At 44.0% G+C, this 25,006-nt stretch overlaps 2 protein-coding genes across 5 annotated transcripts; one reads left to right on the plus strand and one right to left on the minus strand.

The window, feature by feature from the left end:
- Positions 1-741: 741 nt before the first annotated feature.
- On the minus strand, positions 742-18,733 carry LOC107208716 (protein spire homolog 1-like). 4 transcript variants are annotated; one of them, XM_015637420.3, is made up of 16 exons: positions 18,451-18,733; positions 16,533-16,564; positions 15,950-16,114; positions 15,073-15,198; positions 14,726-14,791; positions 11,699-11,860; positions 9,494-9,562; positions 8,894-9,020; positions 8,325-8,449; positions 7,046-7,121; positions 6,346-6,497; positions 5,122-5,253; positions 3,743-3,807; positions 2,869-2,896; positions 2,318-2,460; positions 742-1,154 (listed from the first exon to the last, which is right to left on the minus strand). In XM_015637420.3, exons 1-16 carry the CDS (start codon positions 18,716-18,718, stop codon positions 983-985), a joined length of 1,908 nt encoding a protein of 635 aa, XP_015492906.1. In that variant the 5' UTR covers positions 18,719-18,733; the 3' UTR covers positions 742-982. The 4 variants fall into 4 exon arrangements, with proteins under 4 accessions (XP_015492906.1, XP_015492890.1, XP_015492917.1 ...); XM_015637404.3 differs by having other exon boundaries at positions 7,046-7,151; XM_015637431.3 differs by lacking the exon at positions 18,451-18,733 and adding an exon at positions 17,398-17,712.
- Positions 16,575-24,793, plus strand: NEPRO (nucleolus and neural progenitor protein). The gene is made up of 11 exons (XM_015637479.3): positions 16,575-16,676; positions 17,809-17,887; positions 18,745-19,005; positions 19,331-19,485; positions 20,274-20,350; positions 20,458-20,589; positions 20,933-21,010; positions 21,871-22,232; positions 22,890-22,951; positions 23,374-23,624; positions 24,086-24,793. Exons 2-11 carry the CDS (start codon positions 17,872-17,874, stop codon positions 24,480-24,482), a joined length of 1,791 nt encoding a protein of 596 aa, XP_015492965.1. The 5' UTR covers positions 16,575-16,676; positions 17,809-17,871; the 3' UTR covers positions 24,483-24,793.
- Positions 24,794-25,006: the final 213 nt, after the last annotated feature.

The raw sequence follows: 25,006 nt of genomic DNA on the forward strand, positions 1-25,006 counted from the left end.
GGCTCAGCTTAAACATGTCTTTCTTCCCTTCTCTATCTAGAACCGGCCCTTCCCAGTCATTATTTTCTTCAGCATGACTCATTCCAGCTACAAGTCCATTCAACATTGTCTATCCAGGCCCCGCAAAACTTACCAAGGCAAACTCCATCAGGCCCTACATCGCTTCCATACAGGCAAGTCCTGGGGACAAAAAAAAAAAATGTACTATCCACTATCTCATTTTTTGTTTTAAATACACAAAAAAACCCCTATGGAAGATTGAAATAGTCCAGTTTATTGCAGGGCAAAGGCTTAAGGCCAAGACAATGAGCAAGAATCTCTCAAGAACAACTCTCTGCCCTTCAGGTGATGACAGCATTGAGAGGTACTTCTTTGAGAACACTCTGGTACCAAAGCATGATAGTGCACAGAAAAAAAATCAAAACAAGCTCTCTAAATCAAATCTGCTTCCTAATGCAGGCAAAAAGAGCAGACAGAGCAGCTATCACTGCAGTTGTACATGCATCAAAGCTGTGAGCTTTAAGTGCTATGAGTAGTCAGGAAGGAGTGTTTGCAAAATGCAGGGTGATGTGATCACATAACTGAGAGCTCCACTTTCCAAGCCTCTTGCAAATGGGGGTTTTTGGTTAAAAGTTTCCCTGTGCTCAGTACATTGGATGAAGTCTGCTCAGCAATGAATGCAAAAAGTGCCACAGAACAATGACAGCTGCAGGTGCAAAGAAAGAAATGCTAGAGGCCTGATAGTGCTTCAACATTTATTTTCCCCAAGACACGTAAAAAGAATTAAAACAGTTCTAAAACCCACAAAGCCTTAGAATACTTCACAATACAGAAATGCTAACTGTGCTTCCTGCTTAGACTAACCAGCAGGGAGGTCTTCCATTCAGGCCTTTATGTCAGTAGGTGCATAAAACTGTTTCATTTATTTCAGGTACATAACAAGTGACAGGAGAAATGTATAGTAGAATCATTCCAGTTTGGCTCAAGCCCAGGAAATTCTCCTGAGAGGGATGCTGTGCTGTTGACTGGAAGCCACATTCAACAGGTATTGCTCACACCATGTACAGATGTCTGCAGTCTGCCAGTCTGCCATGGTTGCTGTGTAACAGCACTGGGGCTGTGCTAGGCCATGGGGCTCCAAAACAACGGGTACACTGGAGGGGCAGAGAGAAAAACAAAAGCAGGAAAGCTGACCCATGTTTCTGTTAGAGGGCATGGTACTCTTCCATCTTCTCCCAGGCTGCTAAGTGATTTAGCCAAATGCAGAGGTTCAAAAGAGCCATCAGCACCACTTAGGAAGGCTAAAAAGCACCAGAACAGCTTCATTTACTGATACCTTCTCTCTACTGACAGTCTATCAGCCAAAGGGCTAATGGATATCTGTGTCTGGTCCAAGGTTATGGCTGCATCCTCACGCAGTAGGACTTTTTTTGCCATCCTGCATTATGACAGTAATATAGTCACTCAGGCCTCTTCTGCAGCACTTGCATTACAACACAGACCAAACCATTGCCTGCCCCATGCAGTTAACTTCAGTAATGAACACTACTCCTAATTTTTGGCAACTGAAGTACCAGCCTTAGAACCAGAAACTACTGTGTCTTTATTCTGGCTACATTAAAGAATGGTTTCATGGGAAGAAAGAAAAGGTACCAGTTTGCCCAGTAGAAAATTTAACTGCTTTGGGAAAAAAAAAAGAAAACATAAAGAAGAGATAATGTATGTTGTCAGTCCTGTAATATTGCACTTATATGCACGTTGTCTTTTTCACCCAGATCTGTCAAAATCTCTTTTTGGAATAATTCATTTTCAGGGGACAAAAAGGAAAGTGTCTGTATGTTGTAGAGGGACCAAGAAATCATTTGTGGCTTCACTGTTCAGTCAGTTAAACCTGAGCCACAATTAGGATATTTCATGTCTAGGTAGAAAGGGGCTACTCCTCAGTTGCAGTGACAGACCTCCAGCTATGGGGGATAGAATGTGATGGGGTCTGGAAATTGTCATACTATGAAACTATTGCAAGGAACCTTCTATATCTGGGCTAATATGGACACTTCTAAATCCATGTCACAAACCTAACTGTTAAAACAGAAAATGTATTTCAGAGCATCTACACTTCCTCCCTTTGGGTCACCTAAAATCCACACTATTTCCAGAGAACTGTGGGCTAGTTAGACCAGTGGCTAAAAACCAGCCATTTGACAGAACATTCAGCTGACCAGCCCAATATTATACTACTGTCTGCATTTTGTAGCTTTGTGTAAGTAACTGGTGACATCTTTCAAGGTAAAAAAAGAACAACCCTCTCCCAGCTTACCCAAAATACTGTCGGTGCTGTATTTCACGTAGCAACTCAGAACTCTTCTGCTCTTGAATAGCTGGATCCTCCTCTCTGGATAGTCTCAAAAATTTTAGGAATTGAAGTGGGAGATGCAAACACATTCTGAACGGCATGGACATCTAGAATCACAACACAAGTCACCTGAGTTCTCAGGGAAACATATCTTCCTTCTTAGCAGGACACTTTGCATGCCATGCAATTGATTTATTAGTGCACTTAAAAGGTAGACATTAATGCAGTGAACTTTCTGACCCTTGTATAAATAGAGCCCAGTGTAATCCCAACCACTTTACACAGGATGAAAGAAAGAAGAACCAGAGCTGTTTTAGTTGACTATGACAAGAGATCCGTGTCACCATGGCTACTTTTACACCTCACACTATTCCCTCTTCTATTTTCTTACAAACAAGCTAGAGGGTAGTTTTGAGGTATCAGTGGGATGAGGGAAAGCTTCTTATGACTAAGTGAGGAGGAGGGAAAGCAGAAAATGTAAAAATCCCATATGCTGTTGTAAAGACTAGACTTGCCTTAACGCAGCAGTCACAGCAGACAACCCTGAAAGAAAAAAAACTCTCCAGCATTATCATTTGATTAAAGCTCAGTAGATACCAAGATTGCAGCTACAGGGGGCATTCCCAAGTAAGTCTGAATTCATAATTGTGGCAGAATCACTTGATGGCAAAGTGAGCAAGCTGAGAACTCCACTATTCAGTTTGCCAGCCTTCCTATTTCTGGCAGTTTAAACAATTTGAAATGTGTCAACATCCATAGCTTCAAGGCTTTATCTGCAAATGCTCATTACACTTCACCCAGCACTACCACCAGACAGTTGCTCAATTTCCAGTGGTTGTTTACTTGCTGCTTATAATCAATTCAGTGCTTCACAACTGCTTCAAATAGATGTAAAGTGAGCCTTAATGAGCCTGAAGTTCCTCTCTCACTCTCCCATGAACAGAAAGCCTCTGACAAATAAGTGGATACAAGTAGGCTCGACTCCTTTCCCAGTCACAAGGACTGGAGTTCTTTTTCACTCCTCAACAGAAGATTCTGGTGTAGACACTCTCCCAGAACCTGTTCAAGCCCTTGGCTGAAGCTAGAGTACACCATTAGAGCAAAATGCAGAGTGTGATCTCAGAGAAACTAATTTAATACTAGCACAGGAAATTTGGCTATTGGTGACTTAATATTAAGAGTTAAAACTGAGATACTACTTCAGAGACAAGATTTTCCACATCCTCCCCAGCTGTAGACACTTCAGCCCAGCTTGTGCAGCAAGGCAAAGCTGAAGGGCTCAGCAACCTGTTCCTATCCAGTAATACAAGTGATGAATACTGGAGAATTCCCAGCACTGTTCTTTCATTCTTTTCTCCCTCCTCATTCAGTCCTTTTGTACCAGCTCACCTGCTGCAGAGGTAACAGTTGTAAGGCCACTTAAGAAACATCTGCTTATGGCAGCTGAAACAGATCTGTGGAAAGGAAAGATATTTGTGAATGCAAATGGGAAACATCTTTGTACCAAGAGTACCCACTGCCTACCAAAAAGCAAGCACGTAAACAAACCTTCTAAAGGCTTTAGATTCATATACAACAACAGAGGTCCAATAAAGAATAGCAAAGACACAGGAATTAAAAGCTAAAAAGGCAAAAATATTCTTACTTGTAGGCCACTGTTTTTATAATGCAGAGGTTTGGGGCAGCTGCCAGACAACAGGAGTTTAAAAAAAGGCTCTTGAACAAACAATAGCTGTATTGTGCAAGAGTGTAACAGTAGCTAGTTAAGAGAGAGGGAAGAAGAGAGACATTCTTTGAGGTAGACTGCAGCAATCCCAAAGAGATTAAATCAGGGCAAATTTGAATTCAATCCTGAAGCAAAAAATGAGTCATACGGAAGCTGATGAGTCGCTTGAACTTTATAAAAAAAGAGCACATTCATACACAGCTGGCAGTCAGAAGTGATATTATCTTGAGAAGCAGAACTTGAGAAAGCTAAAAAAACAGCAGTGGGTAAGAAAGCCATTTTAGAATAGTCATAGAACAGGCAAGTTAAAGCAGGGTCAGTAAGGTGAGAAGAAAACAAGGATTCAGTCTCAGGAGCATCAGATAGCTTGTGGAAGTAGCATGGCTCTGCTAGTAGAACCTTTGACTCTGTCCATACTGCTAAATAAATGAGGGCAAAAAAAATGACCCAAAAGCCAAGAAGCACAGACTTCCTCACATCTGTGTTGCAAAGGGCCTGTACTCAGGACATCTGCTCTGGAGGGGTGGTTGCCACACCCCCTCTAAAAGAGACTTGGAGATAAACCAGAAGTCGAGAAACACGACCAACAGCCCTGAGCTATACAGTTCCTTCCCTGTCCTCCCATCTCCCCCACCTTCATGTCCACTTGGCAAGGTGGGACATCACAACTCGGATGTGGGAGCCTGAGTCAAGCACCTTTGTTTCACTGTTTAGGAGTACCAAATCCTTTTTATTTACTTTGGGATTTCAGAGCTGACCAGTGGTCATGACAGTCAGCTCCCCTTGCACGGAAATCAGACAAGAAGCAACAAGCAAAGGCTGAGCTACCTTCTAGGCAATTTACACAGCTTAAACTAGATTAGAAGCCATCACCACACAAATACTAAAAAAATTTTCCAGCCTAGGGCCAAACTCAGATCAGCTGTTATGAATAGGATAAGTTGAGGCAGAGGGTGCCTCTGAAGTTCAGCACTGAGGGCCATGAAACCAACCAGCTTTTGAAAAGGCAAGGGCAGCATGAAGACAAGGAGGAGAAACATACCTTTGCTCTTGGAAAGACACCATGACTACCTCCTTGGAATAGGCCTTGCCCTTCCAGCACCATCATTGCATATCTGGTTCCAATCAGCTCAGCAATGGTTGGCGATGGCCACTTGGTAGGAATGGGACAGTCCTATTGAAGGACAGAAGTTAAACATCAGATAAAGATGAAGAAAGGAGCTATTTGGGGAGGTCATCTCAAAACTGGGTCCCAAAGGATCAGGAGCATTTTTCTCCAAAACCCCATTTTGCTTGTGATGGGGAGTTATCAGGTGACTCTTTGACAATACTAGCAGAGAAACTACTACAGGCAGGTGAGTGGTTGCTACAGTTTTCAAGATTACTTGGAGACATTTTATCCTTTGGAGCAGGCCACAGAATAGATGCCACCCTGGCCTCTCCTGGATACAAAATCCCTTTCTACAGCACAACACTCTCTTGCCTTTCTCTTTCCCCCAGACCTGCTGGCCCCATACAAATGGAAGCTGTGGTCTCATGGTCAGCCAGGAGAGACAGCTGTGCTTTAATCCCCAACACACCTGCATCCCCCACCACACTGCTGATCAAAGATGCATCAAAGAGGTCAGTCAGAGACTTGCCAAGGTGGGGCAAGGAGGGATGCAGAAGGAAAGAGAGACATGGGCACAATACACCTTGACAGGGCAGAAGAAGGTGAGGCTATAATTCAGAGGGTTGCACAGAAGCACAGAGACCCCATTATTTCTCCCACAACCATAATTCAGAGCCTGATAACTTCAGTTCTATATATATTATATGTTTAAAAGTCACTGAAAATGCTGTGCTATCCACATTTTGTTAGCTACTTATTGCCCTTTACTGCAGCTTAAAAGATACTTGTGAGCACATCAGAATCTAGAGAGAAGGAAGGGACATGAAGAAAGCAGGATATTCCCACTCTCAATTACAGTCTGCTTGAGGAAGCCTTGATGGACACTTTCAAGTCATGTCATGGTATTTTTCTCTTCTAGTATGAGAAATAACTTTATTTCATATCATTCAAAGGGGAAAGCCACAAGGACATTACAGCATCCAGTCTTCTCTTAAGATGTCTCCAAGGAGAGAATAATATACCAGCTTCAGATGGGTATACCTTATGTCCCAAGACAAAAACCACAGAGCATGCCTACTGCTTTCATGAGGATCAAGGCACAAGTCATTACCAGATATATCAGACCAAGGTTGCTTGCTGACATGTTGGACTTACAAGCTGCTTGCTCTGAAGGCCTCTCTCTAAAGATCTGGACCTTCCTCTGTAAGGAGGCAGCTGCTGTTGGCCAGTGCTCAGGAAACATTTAGGCTTAATGTCTCCTGGTGTGGGTGCACTCATGGGAGGAGACATGCAATTTGCAGTGAGACCTGGATAGGAGGAGAGAGTTTTAGGTTGCAGAAAATCCACTGTCAGGTTCTGAGCATTCACCCTGAAAGCTGGACACTCAAGAGCACTACACTGCCTTCTGAAGGTAGCAAGGCTTACATCTCTCCCCCTCCAACCCATCTGCTCAGATCACAGAAAACACAGAGGTTACAGAAATTATGCTTGTCAGTAGGCACTGATGAGGCTTCATTAGCACCATTTAGTTTAATAAAATGAAATGCTGCACTTTCCACTTGAATATTCAAACCACTCATTTAGCTTTTACTGCAAATTCCAGTCAGGCCTTTGGGAACATTCAATCATTGTTTTGAAGCTGCAGGAGCTGTACAAGCTTCAGTCAACTGCAGAGAAATGATTTTCTAAGGGCACCTCCTCAGACTCTTGATTTAGCATTGGAACTTCTCCTGCAAAGTATCTTCAGGTGATTAAAGAACTGTACACTGAGCCCAGCACAAGGGTTTGGGAACCTACCAGGCCACTGGCTGTACTTTGTCACCTGGTTTAGATGTGCAGCCAGAAGTGCACTGACCTGTGCTGATGCAGGATACTCCTGATAGCCTGGTAGAAGGAAGGCAGGTGCTGGCAGGCAGCTTTGGAATGGTTTCCTGTAGACCAGAGGACAGGATGTTCATAATCTGCATGTAAGAGACACCAAGGCCACTTCATTAGAAGTACTGCTGCCTAACAAAACCCAGGACACCCATGACTGATCAGAAATGTTCAAGGCTCAGCTAGAAGAGGAGCAGAGAGAAAAATCAATGGAGCACACTTAGAAACTTTCTATTTCTTCTTGGAATATAAATGTAATTCCCCCTGCACTCCACAGCCAGGAAATTCCAGCCAAGTTAGTGAAGTTTCCAATTCACCTGTTCTCTCTCTTGCCCAAGTCCAACAATAAATACTAGTACTAAAGTTTCATCTGTTCAGGAACCAATCTTGGTAAATCCTCCCCACACAACCCATGGAATGCATTGGAACCATTTTCTTGGCTCCAGCTCGCATGTAGCAACACTGCAGAGCAGTTCAAGAGACTGTGACTAACCCAACTCATTACCTCAACTCAAACCCAATGCTTTATCTCAACAGTATTGTTTCTACCTTTGATAGGAAATCAGAAAACAAATTTGATTATACTAGTATTCATATAAAGGTCCTTCTAGTTTAGCAGTAATACATCAACCACAGGGCTCTCAAATGCTGAACATTCCTACAAGTAGCTCAGACTGAGGCAAATATAGCTAAGATTTTCTGCTTTTATAATTCATATTTGTCTTCCTCAGTTAGGCAACTGCATTTCACACAGAAATATTTACAGAAAACAGATTCCTGTTTGTATGCCAGAGCATCTGTGCTAGACATGATGTGTTAGGGCTTAAGTTCTGTTCCACAGAATTTCAGAATATGCTCAGACTGAATCCCAGAACCAAGCAGTCAAGCTTTTCATGACAGAGCCAGGAGTTAAAGAACCCAAAGACTGTATTGTGGCTTACTGAAGAACAGTGCTCCCAAAATAACTCCACAGACAGACAAATGGGAATTCACCCATCAAGTTCCTTCCTCAAAATACATCATTAAGTTTTCCTTCCATGAGCTCATATACCACATGAAATCAAAATACATCAATACATGAAATGAGCTTCTGTAGAGGAAAGGACTTCAGTGAACCCACTAGTACCACATTTGTTCACTTTTCAGACAAGACTTCCTACACCAAAATTTGTTCCCTTCCAGGCCATGTATATGCTTTGCAGCTCTAATTCCTGAAGTATGCATGCCTCTCCATAGTCCTTTCACCTAAAGCTCCTCACCTGAGCTCCTGCTCCCAGCTGCTGTGTTTTAGTGTTGGTAATTTTAAACTCAGTACTGGCATCTTGGAGATGTAAGAAATTGTTGTTTGGAGAGTTCAAGGCAGTATTTGATGCCTCAAGCATTTCTGCAGGAGAGAGAGAGAACAAAAAACCACATACTCACAGACTAAATGAAATAGAGCTGGGACAAGAAAACTACAAATTTGATACCCACACATTGGAATTTGAGATTTAGCCTGGCTTTGTCCCAGTAGTTACATAATCTTTTAATCTTAAGTGATGGTCAAAATCCTGTAATTTCACTTAGTGGACAGACAAATTTGAACATCCATAAAAAGAAGGGCAAGTTGAAATATCATTGAGTCTTAATAAGCCACAAACAGATTTTTTAGAAATAACTATTCTTATGCCATACCACCTCTATCACACAAAATTTGTATTCCTCCCCACCCTTTACATTACAAATGTTATTGAAAAGGTAAATGGGCTTTCATTTCCAAGGACATCTATTATTTTTAGCTAATGCTGACTTCAGTTGCTAGCTTGCTAGGTCACTCTCTAGCAGATACCTTTGGGCCTGCTCCTCTTTTCCTGTGCTGCTGCCCGAAGCTTTGGTGGTTGTTTTATTTCTGCCATGAGCTGTTCGTGCCACCTGGGCTCCAGTGGCCCATGCTGTTTCAGCTTCACCTTCAACATCTGCAGGCAAAGCATAGCACCACAAAGAGCCATTGGACAGAGCAAGGAGACCAGTGGTGACAGGAAAACTGCATCAGCAATGGCACTGTTTTACAGGTGCTTGTCACCCAAGAAGGCACTGGGCCCTGCACATGAGACAGGCTTCAGCACTATGCTTAGTATAATACTTTAGCAACTCTCAAATTTGAAATCAAGAACTCCAGGAGCTCTTTCAAGACCATAAAATGTTGCAAATTAAAGAAGCAGTGGAGGAAGTAGGAAGATCATCTTTCTTCTACAAAGATGTCAACTCCCATTTTTCTAATACCATGTTTGGCAGGAGGGTCTATTCAAAAGTTAGGTATGGTTAATATAACCCCCTCCCAAATACAAACCAGTAGCTAAGGTATTAGCTTTATATTCCTTCAAAGTGTCTTATTACCTCCAGAATTACCTTGTTTTGCTATCATCAGATGCAGCACCAGGTCACCTACCGGCTTTAGATGAGGCTTGAGAGCAGCTACATCTACTGTGGAGGCCCTGTGCTTTTGTTTGACAGTCACCTGAAAGAGCAGAAATGATGCTTAAGAAATAGCTCTTACTCTGCTCCTTGTACACTTTGCCATCAGTGGCACAGTGGAGGATACAAGTCAGGATTTGGGAACAGGGGAGGTGGGGAAAGCATTAATAAATGAAACAAAAGAACAAACAAAACCACACCTCAAAAAAAACCCCAGAAACAAACACCCCCCCTGCCCCCAAAACAAAACAAGGAGTTGGGAAGTGCAGAATAATGACATTTCCTTATATGGGGTTTTGGTAGGGAAAGATTTGCCCGTGGCAAACCAGAGGCAATCAGAAGTACTGCACAGCCCTTAGAGGCTTGCACAAGGAGCACAAAGCCTTCTAGCCCCAACAGCTCATGAACTGCTCTGAGAAGCAGCGAGAAAACGCTGTACTCAGTGTCAGGAGTGATCCCAACAAGCACCATGGTCACATCATATTCATCAGTAAGAGCTCGGCTCCAGGGAGAAGAGCAATTGAATGGGTTAACAAGACTGTAACAAGAACTTTAGCAGCAGGCAGCTGTATGTGTAAGCCAGAGTCCCAGAGACTGGCTTACAGCCCGACATAAACTAGGAACAATAGCAAGATAGAATTGCAGAGATATTCATGTGAAGCACCAAGCTCTGAGCTTGCTGCGTAGGGAAGAACTGACAAAAAAGTCAATTGCACATGCACGCCTTTAGCTGCCTTGTTCACTTACTCGCATTTCGAGGCTATGCCATTTCCTTTCACTTGTGTATACAACTTCAGAACACGTGGGAGTGCAGGTAGAACAACACTACAGCTCCCCACAGTAGCTGTGCTTTCATTCATTTGCAAATTAGACCACTGTTTGCTAGAGAAGCTTTAAAACAGCTTTGCAGATGGGGAAATCCTAGTTTAAGAGCCCTCACAAAGACCTGAGCAGTAGCACTCTGCTTTCTTTCAGCATTTCTGACTACTACTTTTCAAACATGTTTGTGCTTCTCGCGGACCAAAGAAAAAGTTACCAAAAAGGAAAAAGGGAAAGATTAAAAAAAAAAAAATAAATAAAAATCAAGACCCAGATCATCCTGCCACCTTGTGCTACAGTTCTGTACTGCACAGTGCATTGACACACAGTGCATTGCATGTAAAAACTAGTTATGATGCACTGTCTCCTTACCAATACTATTAATTTACATAACCATCAAGATAACATCTCCAAACACATGACATAGCATTACCTGGAGGCTGGAGCCACAGTCAAGCCAAGCAAGAGCTGGGATTTTGTAGAGGTGCATGGTTTAGCTGAAGCTTTCAAATCTGCTGAACTCTAGCAGCACCAACAAAGAGGAAAAAAGGCTGATGTCTAGTGCAGTATGCAAAATTTTCACTTTTTGTAACACCGCTCTTTATTACAAGAGGAGTTGTGTCTCATCTTCTGCCAAGGCGTCTTTTGCAAAGCACGCCAATGCCACAAGGCCTTGTGCCAATGTTTTAGATCTGCTCATCATTCCCAGTTCAAGCTGCAGCAAGCAAAGAGCATCACAAGCCTTTAGAGACACCCCAGACGTTTTTGTATCTGGTCATCTTCACCAACCAAGTGGTGAAGGTGGAAGTCTCTGACCCTCCCTGTGAGGGGCTCAACATTTTTTACCCTGACTAAATTCCTGCAGTAGCTGAGTGCACTGCCCAAAGGCCTCTGCCTGAGGCAGAGAGCAGAGAACCGTCTCAAAAGTGCCTCTGCACTTGCATACACACCACAGCATCTGGGAAGGGAAAGCAAGAAGATGCCAGGCACAGCTGAAGGAAGGCCACAAGTGTCCAAGGTGGAAAGCACAAGGAAACAAGAGTGTGTTCCATGAAACTGTTGTGCACAGAGCAGAATAACTGCTGCAGGGAAGTCAGTGGTTGACCCTGGAGGGAGAAGAGGTTTACTATGCTGATTCACAAAACTGTGGCTACTCCTGACTTAAAAAATTACTACAAACTAAGTATTTGGGTGAACAAACAGGGTAATCTAACACTGAGCTGCAGCTGAGAACGCCAGACTTCTGGACTTCAATGTACCTTTGAAAAAATGCCTTTGGAGAAGAGGTCTCAACACATACTGCTCAGAAACAAAGCAGAGTGGATGTTTCCAAAGTTGTCTGTTGACTCCAGTCACTCACCTTGCGCAGAGTGTACCTCTTCTGCTGAATGTCATCCAAAAGCATCTCATAGGGAGAGCGAATACGTTCTTTTGGAGACACACAACGCTGTGGTCGCTCGGCGGCCTTGCGCAGCCTCACACCAGTCTGCAGCTCACAGATGACACTGGGCCACAGGGATGCCTTGGAAAAACCAGCAAGGGCCAAGTCAGTAGCTGGATAGAACTCATGGAGCAGCATCCCCTCCTCCCTCCATGTGACAGGGCACACTTAGCAGCTGAAGTCATTCAGAAACACAGAACTGTGTCCTTAACATGCCCTTCTACTCTCTTCCAGATCAGAGTGCAGTACCTAAGCAGAGAATTACTTTTCTTTGCAGAAGTTAATTTACAACAAGGAAACTCATAGCTGGCTCACCAGGTTCATTCCCAAAATTTGTCATTAACTTTATGGATGTACTTCAGCAAAATAAAGCTTTTGCTACCAGGTAAATAAATAGACCTATTCTCTTTCTGCAAGTGCTCCAGGTGCCAGAGTGCTTTCATATTACTGGATCGTAGGAAACACTGGGAATGAAATCCCAAATCTCACCATTAAAATCCTCCAAATTTTCAGAAAACCAGGGGCTGAGGTGTCCAGAAACAAAAGAGGAAGACAAGTAGACAGGGGATCTTAACAGCAGCATAGGTTAGCCATCTCAGCCTAGAGACAAGCTAAAAACCCTGACATCTGCTCATCCTGTTTCTAGATACTAGTACTAGTATCTGAGGATGTTCAGGCATGCAGTATAACCCAACACAAGTTAAAGACGGGGAAAAAAGTAATCAACTCAATAGCATGTTTAGACAACATTGTAATGGAAGTGCTAAATCAACAGCTTATCTGGATCCCAGTGGCAAATTGAGCAAGAACAAGTCATTGTATTATAAACAGTGAAAGGGAAGCAAAACATTTTAGAAAACTGCCTCAGAACAAAGTATCTGACTTAGGCTTCTCTCTCTTTTCTACTTACAGCATGAAGCATCTTCTCTCTACTTATCCCTTCAGATATCTTGGTATAATACCAGAAGAGTCTTATGCAAGCTCTGACTGATGGCTGCCTTCAAGAAGACAGATATTTTTGCTGGATTGTTTTAGCCTGGATTTGGTAGTCATACCTCAACTCCAGAAAACTAGAACTCTCAAAGAATGACCAAACACTTGCCATATCTCCTAGACTACATTTAATACTGTGTGGGAGAACACACAGAAATCTCTGGGCAAACTCATCAGTACTAGAGACTTTTGAAACAGCTTATACTGAGACATTTGCACTTCAGAGAGTTGTGTTTCACATGGTGACGGAACCTGATGGAGAGACATGACCTGAAGGGAGATGTCTGTACTGTAATATTGCCACATAAGTTTGGGGACAAGAATTGCCTTCAGCTGGCCATTTTTCAGATGTTCCATTATCACTCATGCTTTTATTTCCTTACTGATTGGATCACTGCAATTATTCTATTTTTGCCATCCCATGTGTTGTCAAAAGCCACCTAAATTTTCCACAACCTATGCAGTACAACGTAAAATGCTACAACACTCTAAACCCATTACCTTGAGTTCAACAGGTGAGCACTAAGACAGCTGTGTTTCTTATAGGTCTCACTGCTTAGATTTCAACGTGGAGATCAACTTGGGACATGTACAGATAAGCTCTGCTGAAATTGTACAGCACTTCACACTATCTGTGATCTGACCACAGGCTGTGGTCTGCATTTCAGAAGTTCTGTTTTGCATGAAAAAGTGTGGTACATGGAGCACATTAGCTCCATGGACCACACTCCATGGAGACATCAGCTCTAACCTGTGGGATCCTAGAGAAACTGGCATCCTGGTTATTTTAAACTCAAGAGATTGTCAGAGCAGTGCAATCAACTGGTGCTTAGGGACTTGGAAACCAGAGGCAGAGGATTCGCAACAGACATCCAGCTTTTGGAATTCATGCCTCCTGAAGGAGCAGAGGCCAAATACACTGGCCTTCAGGCCACACAGCAAAGCCCATGTATTTATTCATGTATTCCCTGCAGAAAAGAGCTATAGCAGTTGATGAGTTTGTGGTTTGAGATAGCTTGCCAGTTTATTTTAATAGATCACAAAATTGAGAATATGCCCAAACACACATTTCACAAGCATTTTCATACAAATAGTTTGAGCACGCTTCAAAGCAAGTGCTATTTAGACAAAGGGAGCAAGTCCACAAGTCTCTTGGGGCTTGCTGTTTGTCTCCACAGACTCCAGACTACAGAGCGTTTGTTTATGCTGGGCAGAGCTCCAGCCTGAAGAGCTATTTGTTTCTGATTGAGCCCTGACTGTGTAGGGCCTTGAAAAAAAGCACAGTAAGTTGCCTTCCCTGACCCAAACACAGTGCAACATCTATGAAGCACAGAAGGCAAAGACAAGAAAGGCAGTGCACAGAAGGTAGGTGTGAAATCTCACCCTCCTTCACTCACAAAGATGGACAGTGCTACTGACCTTCAGTCCCTGCCAGTCCTGACCAACAGAGACACCACATAATAAAGGTGAACTAGTCCACCCCAGGATTACCAACAACAGAAGAGTTTTCTGGGAGCTTTCATTCCAGCTATGAGAAAAGAAAAGATTGCTTTTGGCAGGTGTCAGTTCCTGCCAAGAGCTGGAATTTGGGGCTCATGTGTGGGAAGAAACAGCCTGCGTAACTACTTGTGGCCATTCATTCCAAAGACTGCCTCCAACTTCATTTTTAGAAGTGGTTTAAGTTGGCCCACAAAGACAATCTTTGGGTAGAACAGAAGTCCACGTGAGGTTGACATATGAAATAGTTTAACTTCAAGTTCACTCCCCAGCTTGTTTTGCAAACAAGTCTTTAACTACTCAGGCTCCTGAAGTTTAGGAGTTTAACAGCCTAAGAAGTTTAATTTTTGTACAAGCTCTATTTTTCATAGAAGAATCAATGCAAAGCCTCAGAAAGCTAACCCTGACCAAAAAAACCAAAACAGTCCCCCATAATGAAGAAAATAAATCTCTTACACCACGGGTTTTCTTCTTTTGAATGGGATTTTCCAACCAATCTTCCACATCCATTTTTCTCAGTCTCTGAGAAAAGCAAGCACATGAGGTCATCACTTTACACTCTTCAGTGATCTCCTATCTATCCAGCATAAATTACTAATGTTTATCTGAAAAGCCTAGAAGCTCCAAACACCTAAACTTTCAAATGCTACAATAACTAAAAATGGTCCAGAGACAGCAGCTATTCACATTGTGAAAACAGAACTTAATCCAGGTGCTCCATTTCTAGTGCAATGAGAATGTTACTTTAGAACTTGGTGAGTGAAGGTAGAGGGAATAGCAGCTGATAGGTAATCTAAACATACCTCTTTGGAGGTCTGGATGATGGTCACAAGCTTTTGAAGTTCTACATATTCAGTAAACAGACTCCTACAGGTCATTTCATAATGGCTGGTAGCCTCAGAAGGCCTGGACAAGTGCTCCTCACAGGCCTGAAAGAAGTGCAGTGATTAAAAAAAGATGAAATTAAAAAAAAACAAAAACAAACATGGTGGGATGGAATAAAGCAAGATTCTGTTTCCCCAATCCATGGTCAAAAATCATCTTCTTCACTGCCCCTTTATATATTTTTTTTTCTATTGCAGATACAGAGGAACAAAAAGGAAGATGTTCAATATTTTATGTACAATAATGGAAGTAGCTGTGTAATTTGTGTATCTTGTTTTCACTAAGGCGTACTTTGAAGCAAGCACCTGAAAAGGGAAGCCTCCAGTTCAAAGAACAACAATCCACAGCAAATGGAATCACTTGCTCTGATCAAGGGGTCCCATCCAAAGGGATGGGAAGTTTCTCATACCTCTATATTATGGCTGAGAGAAAAATATCTGTTTGAGACATTCAAATCCCAGACTTTGCAGAAGCCAAATACTATGGAAAATTTTTTTTTTTTCAGTATCCATACTGTTGTAGGTATTGATTTTGGAGACTGTGTACAGAAGGAATTTGTAGACACAGCTGTGGGAGAGCCATGCTCAGTCTTCCTTCTTAATTATTTTCCATGGGCACTTACAAACATCTCAAATGATTCTGCCTTTTCCCTCTAATGGGAAAGCCAATGTTCCCTCTCTGTCCTCCAACAGCACACCCAGCTTTTTCCCCGAAATGGTCTTGCCTCTTGGTCAACAGTACTGTTCCATCAACTCCTCTAAAGCTGCAATGTTTACTAAGGGGAAAGAAAGAAACCTTGATAACATCCTGCAGGGTGACTGGTGGTTCTGTTGCCTCGTCATTCAGTTTCAACATGAGGCACAGCAGTTTCTCCAAAGGCTCGCTCAGTTCTCGCTCCACTTGGCTGTCAATTCCCCAGTCCAGGGCTTCATAGATCACCACTCCCAAGTACTCCAACAGCTGCAGACAGAGACCAAGGAAGCAGTGCAGCACAAAGCATTATGGAGAACATCACAGCTTACTTTCCAGCCATTACCTCCTCTGCTACTGAAGACTGAGCACATCTCTCAGGATGGGAAATACCCCCACTTTAAGCTGATTTAAAGTTTTTAAATGGCCTTAACTGGAATCCCTAAGATATCTGTTATTAGGGCAAAAAGACAACATCTGTGCACATTGTTTCCCAGTCCCACTGACTTACTTAAGCTCAGTCAAGCATTTTGTTTCCTTTTCCAGGTTGCAGGGGAGTCATTCTCACAGGGCACAGAAAATTCAAGCACCTTGATAGTTTCCCAAGACATCTGCATCTCCTGAGCAGGCCTTCTACTACAACAGGATTATATCTGCACACACAATGAAGGAAAAGACACAGACTTACCTTGTCCTCTGATTGCTGAATGCTGCCAACATCTGAAAGGGGAAAAAACGAGGGTCAGGGAAAAAGACAGCTGTATGGGCATTGATAAACAGCTTCCAGAACCCTTTTCAAGACAGAGGAACAGGAAGCATTGTTTTTAATAAGGTAACTAACTCCTCTGACAAAAGTCAGTCCCACCTGGGGAAAGTAGGTGGGCCTGTATTTGGGCAGTCCTGGAAAACAACATAGGAGACTCATGTTATTGTGAGCTTTAGCCCAAAGTAACTGCTGCTGCATTTTGTTGTTTGCTAATTGATATCCAACCTCCAGGGAAGGCACAGAATCTTCTTTACTACCCACTCTAGTCTCTGAATAATTAGCCTAGCACTAACCTCTGCTTCAGCCCAACCCAGCCCTGTGTAATACAGAGTTACTACCACTTGGTGGTTACACATAGTGACCAAAAAAGGGGAAAGTATCAATCATAAATCTGCTGTGACAATTACCATAACAAAGGAACCTTACACTGGAAGATGAACAGAGCAGCATACATAACAAAGCCTCAGACTATTTATTTCAAATAACATAAATGTAGAAGGCTTTCATCACAGCTATTCCCTAGAACCAAATGACTCCGTATAGCACTACTAGAGCAATTAGTAGGTCATACATCTGTATTACCACTCATCTACAGTCCTCTGAAATGAAATACAGGCAGAAGAGCTTCAGGACAACATACATAGGAAAGAGAGGGGAAAAAGGAAAAACAAAACAAAACAAAAAACCCCCAAAAAAACAGAGGAAAATAAATTTCCCCTTCTCTGTCCTCACATTTCAGCCTGTTATGGAAACAACTCTTAGCATCTGCAGATACCTATGCTCTTACCAGACTTGTGGTAGACCTTGAAGGAAGCAGTACCATCAGCATGGATAAAGATGCTTCCAGAACCTTTTATGAACACAGAATGGAGAGTTGTGCACAGCCCCTGAGCCACCTGCTCTATTTTTCTGCAACACTGAAAGCAGATAGCCCAGGCTTGCTCCTCGCTTACAGGATGTTCAAAACACCTCAGAAGGTCAGCTAGAGAGACCTTTGTTATCCTCTGCTCACACCCTGGAGGTTCCATTTTTCCCTTCACCTATAAACTCCACTCTTAGCCTAGGGAGCTTGAAACTCCCTTTATCCAGGCTGGGCAAGTGCTCACAGCAGCTTTTTATCAGTTCTACCTCTGGGTTTGCTCTTATCTCTCTTCCCTACAGGTGCAACCATTAATGCAAATTTTGGCTCTTTTTAAAGGGACATGACTGTATCTGTATTTGTATGAGATTTCTTAAAAGCATAGAGTAAGTGTACAACAAAATGGAATCAAGAGAAGGTAAGAGTGTACAAAATTGTGCTTAATTTAACTCCCTTGTTTCTAACAAATCTATTAATTGCACCAATGTTTGCAACTAGGGGAAGAGTACATTTAGCTTCAGGCAGGGAGGGAAAGAGGCAGGAAATGTCTTGTTCTTGAGGGAAGAGAACTCAGAATGCAACCAAAATAATTTTGATAGGAAACTATTCCAATAACACTAATAAATTACAGCAATCAACTCCATGGGGCACCTGCAGCGGCTCCCTGCCATAACAAATTCCAACAGCAGGGGCTGTGACATGGAGCGATGGGGATAGCCAGGCGGGTGCCTGGGCGTGGGTCCTTTCTTGCTTAGAACGCCGATATCCCAGAACCACAGGATCAATTTGGTGGGAAAAGACCTCTGAGATCATTGAGTCCAACCTGTGCCCGAACACCAGCGTCAGCTACACCTGGCACCGAGTGCCACGTCCGCTCTTTCCTTAAACACCCTCAAGGACGGTGACTCCATCACCTCCCTGGACAGTCCGTTCCAATGTCTGAGCACCCCTTCTGTGAAGAAATGCTTCATAATGTCCAACCTGAACCTTCCCTGGTGCATCTTAAGATTATATCCTCTAGTCCGGATGTGAATTGCTTCTGGTTTGAAGCCAATCCCGCAGCTTTTCCAGCCCTTTGAGGGTTGTGTGTGACACGGGAAGGCACAGCTGCGGGGCTGGGGACTGGGGTCACCCCCGGAGCACCCCGGCACCGCCTCACGGAGCAGCTCGGCTGCTGCTGCGCTGCCTCCCAAGGGCCTCCCGAGGCACACAATGGGGAATCGCCAGGTTTAGAAAGTGTGAATAACATTTATTTACATTTACATTTATTTACAGTGATTTCCCTTCCTGCTTATGGCATTTGGGAACACAGTGCGTCAGCCCCGAGCCACGACGCACCCCCTCGGGGTGACTTGGTCTGGTCCGCGACTCTCCCCTCCCGGATGGTGCCGCCCACGCCGGGGCTCGCCGTGCGCAGCGGGAAGATGGCGGCGCCCAGGGCGGCATGGCCCGGGCGGGACGAGCCCTGGAACCGGCTGGACGTGCCCTGGCCCGCCAACAGCGCCACGGTGCCGCTGGCGGCCCAGCACCCCGCAGGTCCCGGCGCGGTGCCGAGGGGGGGTGGGGGGTGTTTGAAGCCGCTCCCGGGTGTTTGCGGTGTGTGGTCTGTCGGTGGGAGCCGGAGGAGCGGCCGGAGCGGCGGCGGGCGCTCAGGCGGTGCCCGGTGCTGATGCCCGATGCTCAGGCGGTGCCCGGTGCTGATGCCCGGCGCTGCGGCGGTGCCCGGCGCTGCCCGGCGCTGCCCGGTGCTCAGGCGGTGCCCGGTGCTCAGGCGGTGCCCGGTGCTCAGGCGGTGCCCGGCGCTCAGGCGGTGCCCGGTGCTGGTGCCCGGCGCTCAGGCGGTCCCTGGTCTCGCCCGCAGTGAGGTTGCTGACGGCGCTGCGGCGGCGCTGCGATATCGCTGGGAAGCGGCTGTCGGGGCCGGGCCTGGCCGCCGAGGGACGCGTCCTGCGCTCCGTGCTCTACGCGTACCACAGCAGGCTGCTCCGGCACCGGCCATACCTGGCCCTGCAGCAGGTGAGCACCAACCCCACCTGGGCGCCGGGGACCCAGCACCTGGGTACTCCTGGCCCCCAGTCACCGCTCCCCCAAAAGCCTTTGGAGTTGCAGTTTGCGCCCAGAGCATCGTGCAAAAAAAATTTGGGAACAGGTGTGTTTTTGTTTTCTCAGAGTTGAGCCTAGTGGGTTTCTTAGCTCTGTGCAGCAAGTGCAATTTCCATTTTCCAGCCCTGGTCTCTGATACTCATACTGAGACCTGAAGTAGGTACCGTTCCATACCTTTGAATATATGAATAATACACGGACATAATTCTCAACTAAATGTAATAATGGGAGGGAAGAATAATAATAATTCTGTCCTACTTATTTGATGCTTTCTGTTCTAAGAAGAAAAGTGAACACCTTGCCAGTTTTCCTGGAAAGGGGTTGTCAGCATCTTCAAATAACTGTTTTGAAATGGAGCAGGAATGGTGCTTACCTTCTAGATTTGTTTATGTGTTTTCCTTCTTGACATCCAGTAATAAAGGCCCTTGTATACAGCAGGGAAATCGTGCAGCACCAATTAAACATGGCCAACTCCAGTTCTTCACTTAATTCTGTATTAAGTGGAGTACAGTAGAGTGATGAAGGGATGTTTTTCATCATAGTGCAGATACAGAAATGTCCCCGAATGTCCCATCACACAAACCTGCAGTGTGGACTGTTAAACTGATAAGGAGAAGGTGTCATTTAATCTAGTGACAGTTCTTAGACCAGGGGACTGAGTCTTTCAAAATACCACTCAAAGAAGTTTTCTTTTCTCCTAGGTAGAGCAATGTTTGAAGCGCCTATGGAAAATGAATTTGGTGGGCTGCCTGGAAACTCTGGTAGGACTGATTCCCAAGTAAGTGTCATGATGCCATATCTTGTACTATCCATTAACCGAATCTGCAGAGGTAAAGGAAGAGGATGCTAGATCATAACCAACTCTTCATCCCTTTATCAACACAGGAAAAATGCATCTGAAGCCCATGCAGAGTGCTTGGTTCCCAGCCAACCTGTGCTGGAAACAGTGGCTTTGAAGGTGTTGGGAGGCTGCAAGCTCATACTACGTCTACTGGATTGTTGCTGTAAAGCTTTTCTGTATCCTTTTTTCACCACAAAAACATTCTTAAAGTTCATCAGTAGCACCTCATGAGACCAAAACCAGGTCTCGTGGTGGCCCTGTACTGCTGATGAACTGAACTGTGCAATTCATACGTGCAACTGGAAGCTTCTTTGATAGCCAAGGCCTTTTCCAGTTATTATGTAGGAACCTCAGGCTGTTTGGCTGGCAGCTGTTCTGGCCTTGAGCAATCCAGAGTTTGGATACTCATCTCCCAGATTATTCCAGGATATCGCCTTGTGAATTGCCTCTAGTTGGTGTGTTCAGCAAGTCTCATTACATGCTGTTTATTTTTTTAACCTTAACTGCTGTAATCTTCAGCTTGTCCATTAAACACCTCTGCTCAGAGGAATTCATACTCCTGAATACTGTGGCTTCGGGGCTACTGAGCCGGCTCTGGTTTGTGTGTTCAAAAGTCTGTCTTGTTTGTGTCTGTCTGTTTGATGTGCCTGTCAGGGAGAAGGGCTTGTAATTAGGCCTTGCTGCTAAGGGAGTTTCATTCAGCTGGGAGATGGAGAAGGGAGGGTCCCTCCATGCCTTTGGACCTGATTCTAGCACCTGCAGAGTTGTACAAGAGAGACTTCTTACACGCTCTTATGGACAGCTTTGTTCCTGGATCTTAGCAAACTGTATGTAGCTCTAATGAAACCACAGTGTTAGTGTCAGCCTGCCACAAACACCTGGTACTTCCTGCAGCGAGGAGTAAGTCCTGCCTCATAAATAGTTGAAATTTCATGCTGAAATGGAAAGGTCTGGATAAACATGTTCTATTACACTGCTGAGTTTTCCATGGAAAATGGGTGTTCTGGTCTGGGAGAATAACTGCTGTCTATAGCTGAAGGAGTAAAAACATTGTTAGAACACCTTTCTTTGGCACAAGAAATCCTGTGTCTCCAGAAAACTTAGAGCAGGCAATTGTGTGGTATCAGGCCTGAGTTGGTGCAGGGTGATTTTGTGGGAAGATCTCACGGCTCCTTGGATGTGACCCAAGAACCTGATAGGTCCCAAGTGTGACACTCAGCAAAACTCTACAGAAGCACAGGGGCTCCTGATCAGGAATTTACTAGTTAAGTCACTCCTGCATTTTGATCTGGAACAGTTCCTTAAAGCTCACACTTAAGAAAAGCAGGGTGATGGAGTTAAAAAAAGTGAATTTGTACTGAGGGGAAACAGGATAAGGGCAGCTGAGCTGAAAGTAGTTCTGTGAGCATCATGTTTTGCTAGAGGAGACTCCATTCCTTTTTGTCCTCTGTTTTCAGGATTCAGTACAGGTGTGTATTGCAGACCCTCGCATCCTTGTACGATGCTTTGTCGACAATGCTTCATCTGGTATCTGAGACCCAACAGACCCCTTATATCAAGGGGTTTACCTTCCCTTCTGATATCTGTGACTTCCTTGGAGTTAACATATCTTCTGAGGCAAAGAACCAACAGGCTAAAATGTTTACAACAAAAAAATCTACCAGCTGGATGAAGAAGCTCTGCCCAGCAATGCCAGAGGCAGTATCAAAGGTTGGGAAAAAGAGAAAATCTGAGACCTGTATAAGTGCCATGAAACACTGTAACACCCCATGTGCTGTGGACATTGGAGAGAGAGTGGTGGCGCCCACAGCCAGGAGAGGTAAAGCCTTGTGCCAATGTAATGGTTTCTGACATCTCAGAGATTGACTGCAACTTCTATCCAACAGGGCCAAGCACTTCTACCCACAGTGTGGTTCTAGTACAAACTCCCTGTCCTTGGAAGAAGTGAATGCTGCGTGTGCCCTTGCCTTTGTAAAGCTGTGGATAATGTCAGTATCATGATTTTTGGGGGGGTTTCTTTTAAACAGAGTCTGGAGAGAAGCAGGTAATGAATGCAGTACACAGATCCTGAAAATAGTTATTTGTACTATCCTGCTTTTGCATAGCTAAGAAGTTATGGGCAGTGTCTGCAGTCCATACAAGAGTAGGTAAGGCTGTAGGTACAGGATGCAAGTGTCCTGTTCTTGCTGGTTCTGAATTGTGCTCAAATCTTCCTGTGCAGTCAGGGCTATGGCCAGTTACTCTAGCCATCCACATGTTTATGTGAAGCTTTTACCCATTAGATTCTCCTTTGCAGACATCTGTAAAGCTCTATATGCTCTTCATTCCCTGTCAGCTGCAGTGCACAATGAGTGTAGTCCCCTTGAGTTTGCCTGGAAATGTTGAGTACAGATGTGAGCCTGCTGAGAGCTCTATGGCATCTCTGTGCACAGAAATATCTTAGTGTTGTAATGGGAACTCTCCTCTCTCTCTGTAGGGAAGCACCCAGGGTTTGATGTGAAGAGTTTGCTTAGGCCAGCCAGACATCCAGCACAAGAGGTTTGTATGGTATTGTTTTACATGCTGGGTTGGTGGTTTGTATTTTAAAGATTCTAACACTTGAAACACAATATCCGTGATTGAAAATGTCCTCTTACCTTATTTTTGCTTGTCTAACAACTCAGGTTAGTGTGGAAGCTTTGCACAGAAAATCAGTCACTACTTATTTCTGCTTAGAAATTTGGGCATTTGTTGGTTTTTCAAGTGAAAGGACCAGAGAGCAAATCAGTAGTAGACAGGAATACAAATCGTAAACACCTGCCTCTTCTTTTTGTATTCCACTAAACAAGACTGCTCTTCCCTTTTCTCCTTAGAAAATGAGGGATATTCTCACAAAAATCCCTGTGTCTTGCTCCCTTCCAGCAGAAAGGATCAGACAAGTCACCTTTTTAAAACACTATTTCTGTTCCTGTTTGTTTCAGGCTCTAAGCATTGCATCAACACTTTTTAAAGCAAAGTCATCACCACTTTCATCTCGGATAGCAAAATCACAGCACACTGGATCTCTTGTACAGATGATTCAAACAGCTGCATCATTTGGGGAGTTGTCAGAAGCACTCAGAAAAGCTATTCTCTGGTGCAAAAACAACAAATTCAAATCAGAAGCTTATTTTCTGCGTAACAAGTTGTTGAAAAGCAACCGGCTGCACCATGTGGAGGCTCAAGGATGCAGGTAGTTTTGCATGAGTGTGGGATTTCTGAGTCTAACACTTTATATTTCAGTATTATGTATTATGCTATAGTATAGTGAAATAAAGTGGTCTATGCCATGCTTTTAAAAGTCAGGATCACTAGTTCAGGTTACTCTGTGCTCTGACCATGAGCGTTCTGTTTAGCTTCAGTGACTTGTGATTTAAAAATAACTTAAAAGGCTAAAAAATGTACAATACTTGGGAGGGAAGATGAAGATGCAGCTTAAATCATCTGCATGTTTTATGGTAACAACTGTATGAGGCAAGGGTTGTCTTCATTCAGACTGTCTTGGCTACTATTGTACAAGGTGCTGTTCTGTTTCCTTGGTATTACAAGGAAAATTGTAGGAGACGGGTAATAACAAAATCTCTCCAAACTCCAAATGAAGTAACTCTTTAGTAGCTGATAAAGTTCTGTTTTGTGCACTTTGCTCCCCTTAAGCCTGAAGAAGAAGCTGCACTGTGTCAAAACGTCTGTCCGTAAATATCTCCTGTACGGGTCACAACACACGCGCTGGCCAAGGCAGCACCTCAGGGCACAGCTCTGCCGAAGGAGGATCAGATCATCTGCACTCTTGAAGACAGCTCTAAAGACTGGTGGGCAAAAGCCTCCTGAGTGTTTCAGGGTCTGTGAGAACAGTGCATCACTCATCCTCCCAGCTTACCAGGATGGGTCTCTGAATCAGGAAGAACATTCCAGCATTGATACAGGACCTGTCAGACTAAGCACAACAGGGACCTCTAAGCAGCTGCTGCTGGAAGGAAGCCCTGGCCCTGTGTGGAAAGACCTTGCTGAGAACACAGATATTGATTCTATTTTTGCAACAATAGGTGTCTGACCCTGGACTTGAAGGAGGAAAGAGGTCAAGTCATTCTGGTTTTTTTGTTTGTTTTGTTTTTAAGTAAACCTGAACCCTAATGGTGTCTCAGTAACTGACATCCTGGATTCTGTTAAGAAAGTAACTACCATTTTATTATGTTTTTGTAAAACAGCTTTTTTTTAATGGCTGATTTTTATATTTTTAAGGGTGTTCCAAATAATCAAAGTGTTAAGATGTTAGAAGTGTGAAAGTGTTCAAGGGTGTTCCAAATAAGAATAGTCTGTCCTTTTACCTACCCTTGTCCAGAAACAGTGACTTTCTTACCCTTACTCAGTGTCCCCTCTCTATTGCCTGACCACACTTTAAATACTGCTGTCAAATCCACAGTGCATATAGTTCCCATCCATGGCAGAAAGGCTGCACCTGATCACTCACTGCTGCTTTGGACAAAAGACTTACCAACACCTTTCCAAAGGTTCTTTAAACCTTCCCTTCTGTGCTGCTTGTAGAGGGGGACAGCCCTGATGTGCAGTCCTGTTGCT

This window comes from Parus major, chromosome 1, assembly GCF_001522545.3.
Source record: "Parus major isolate Abel chromosome 1, Parus_major1.1, whole genome shotgun sequence".
In the NCBI taxonomy this organism is placed as follows: domain Eukaryota; kingdom Metazoa; phylum Chordata; class Aves; order Passeriformes; family Paridae; genus Parus; species Parus major.

What these genes read in the sequence shown, in the direction of transcription:
- NEPRO (XM_015637479.3), top strand. An exon ending in TGTTGCTGTAAAGCTTTTCT is followed by an intron (nt 20,590 to 20,932) that starts GTATCCTTTTTT and finishes TGTAATCTTCAG; the next exon opens with CTTGTCCATTAAACACCTCT. An exon ending in GGGCTACTGAGCCGGCTCTG is followed by an intron (nt 21,011 to 21,870) that starts GTTTGTGTGTTC and finishes CTCTGTTTTCAG; the next exon opens with GATTCAGTACAGGTGTGTAT.
- LOC107208716 (XM_015637404.3), bottom strand. Translation starts at nt 18,718, where the DNA reads ATGTTATTCACACTTTCTAAACCTGGCGATTCCCCATTGTGTGCCTCG. An exon ending in TTCAGCAATCAGAGGACAAG is followed by an intron (nt 16,115 to 16,532) that starts GTAAGTCTGTGT and finishes CTCTGTCTGCAG; the next exon opens with CTGTTGGAGTACTTGGGAGT. An exon ending in GTGTCTTTCCAAGAGCAAAG is followed by an intron (nt 3,808 to 5,121) that starts GTATGTTTCTCC and finishes TCCTTTCCACAG; the next exon opens with ATCTGTTTCAGCTGCCATAA.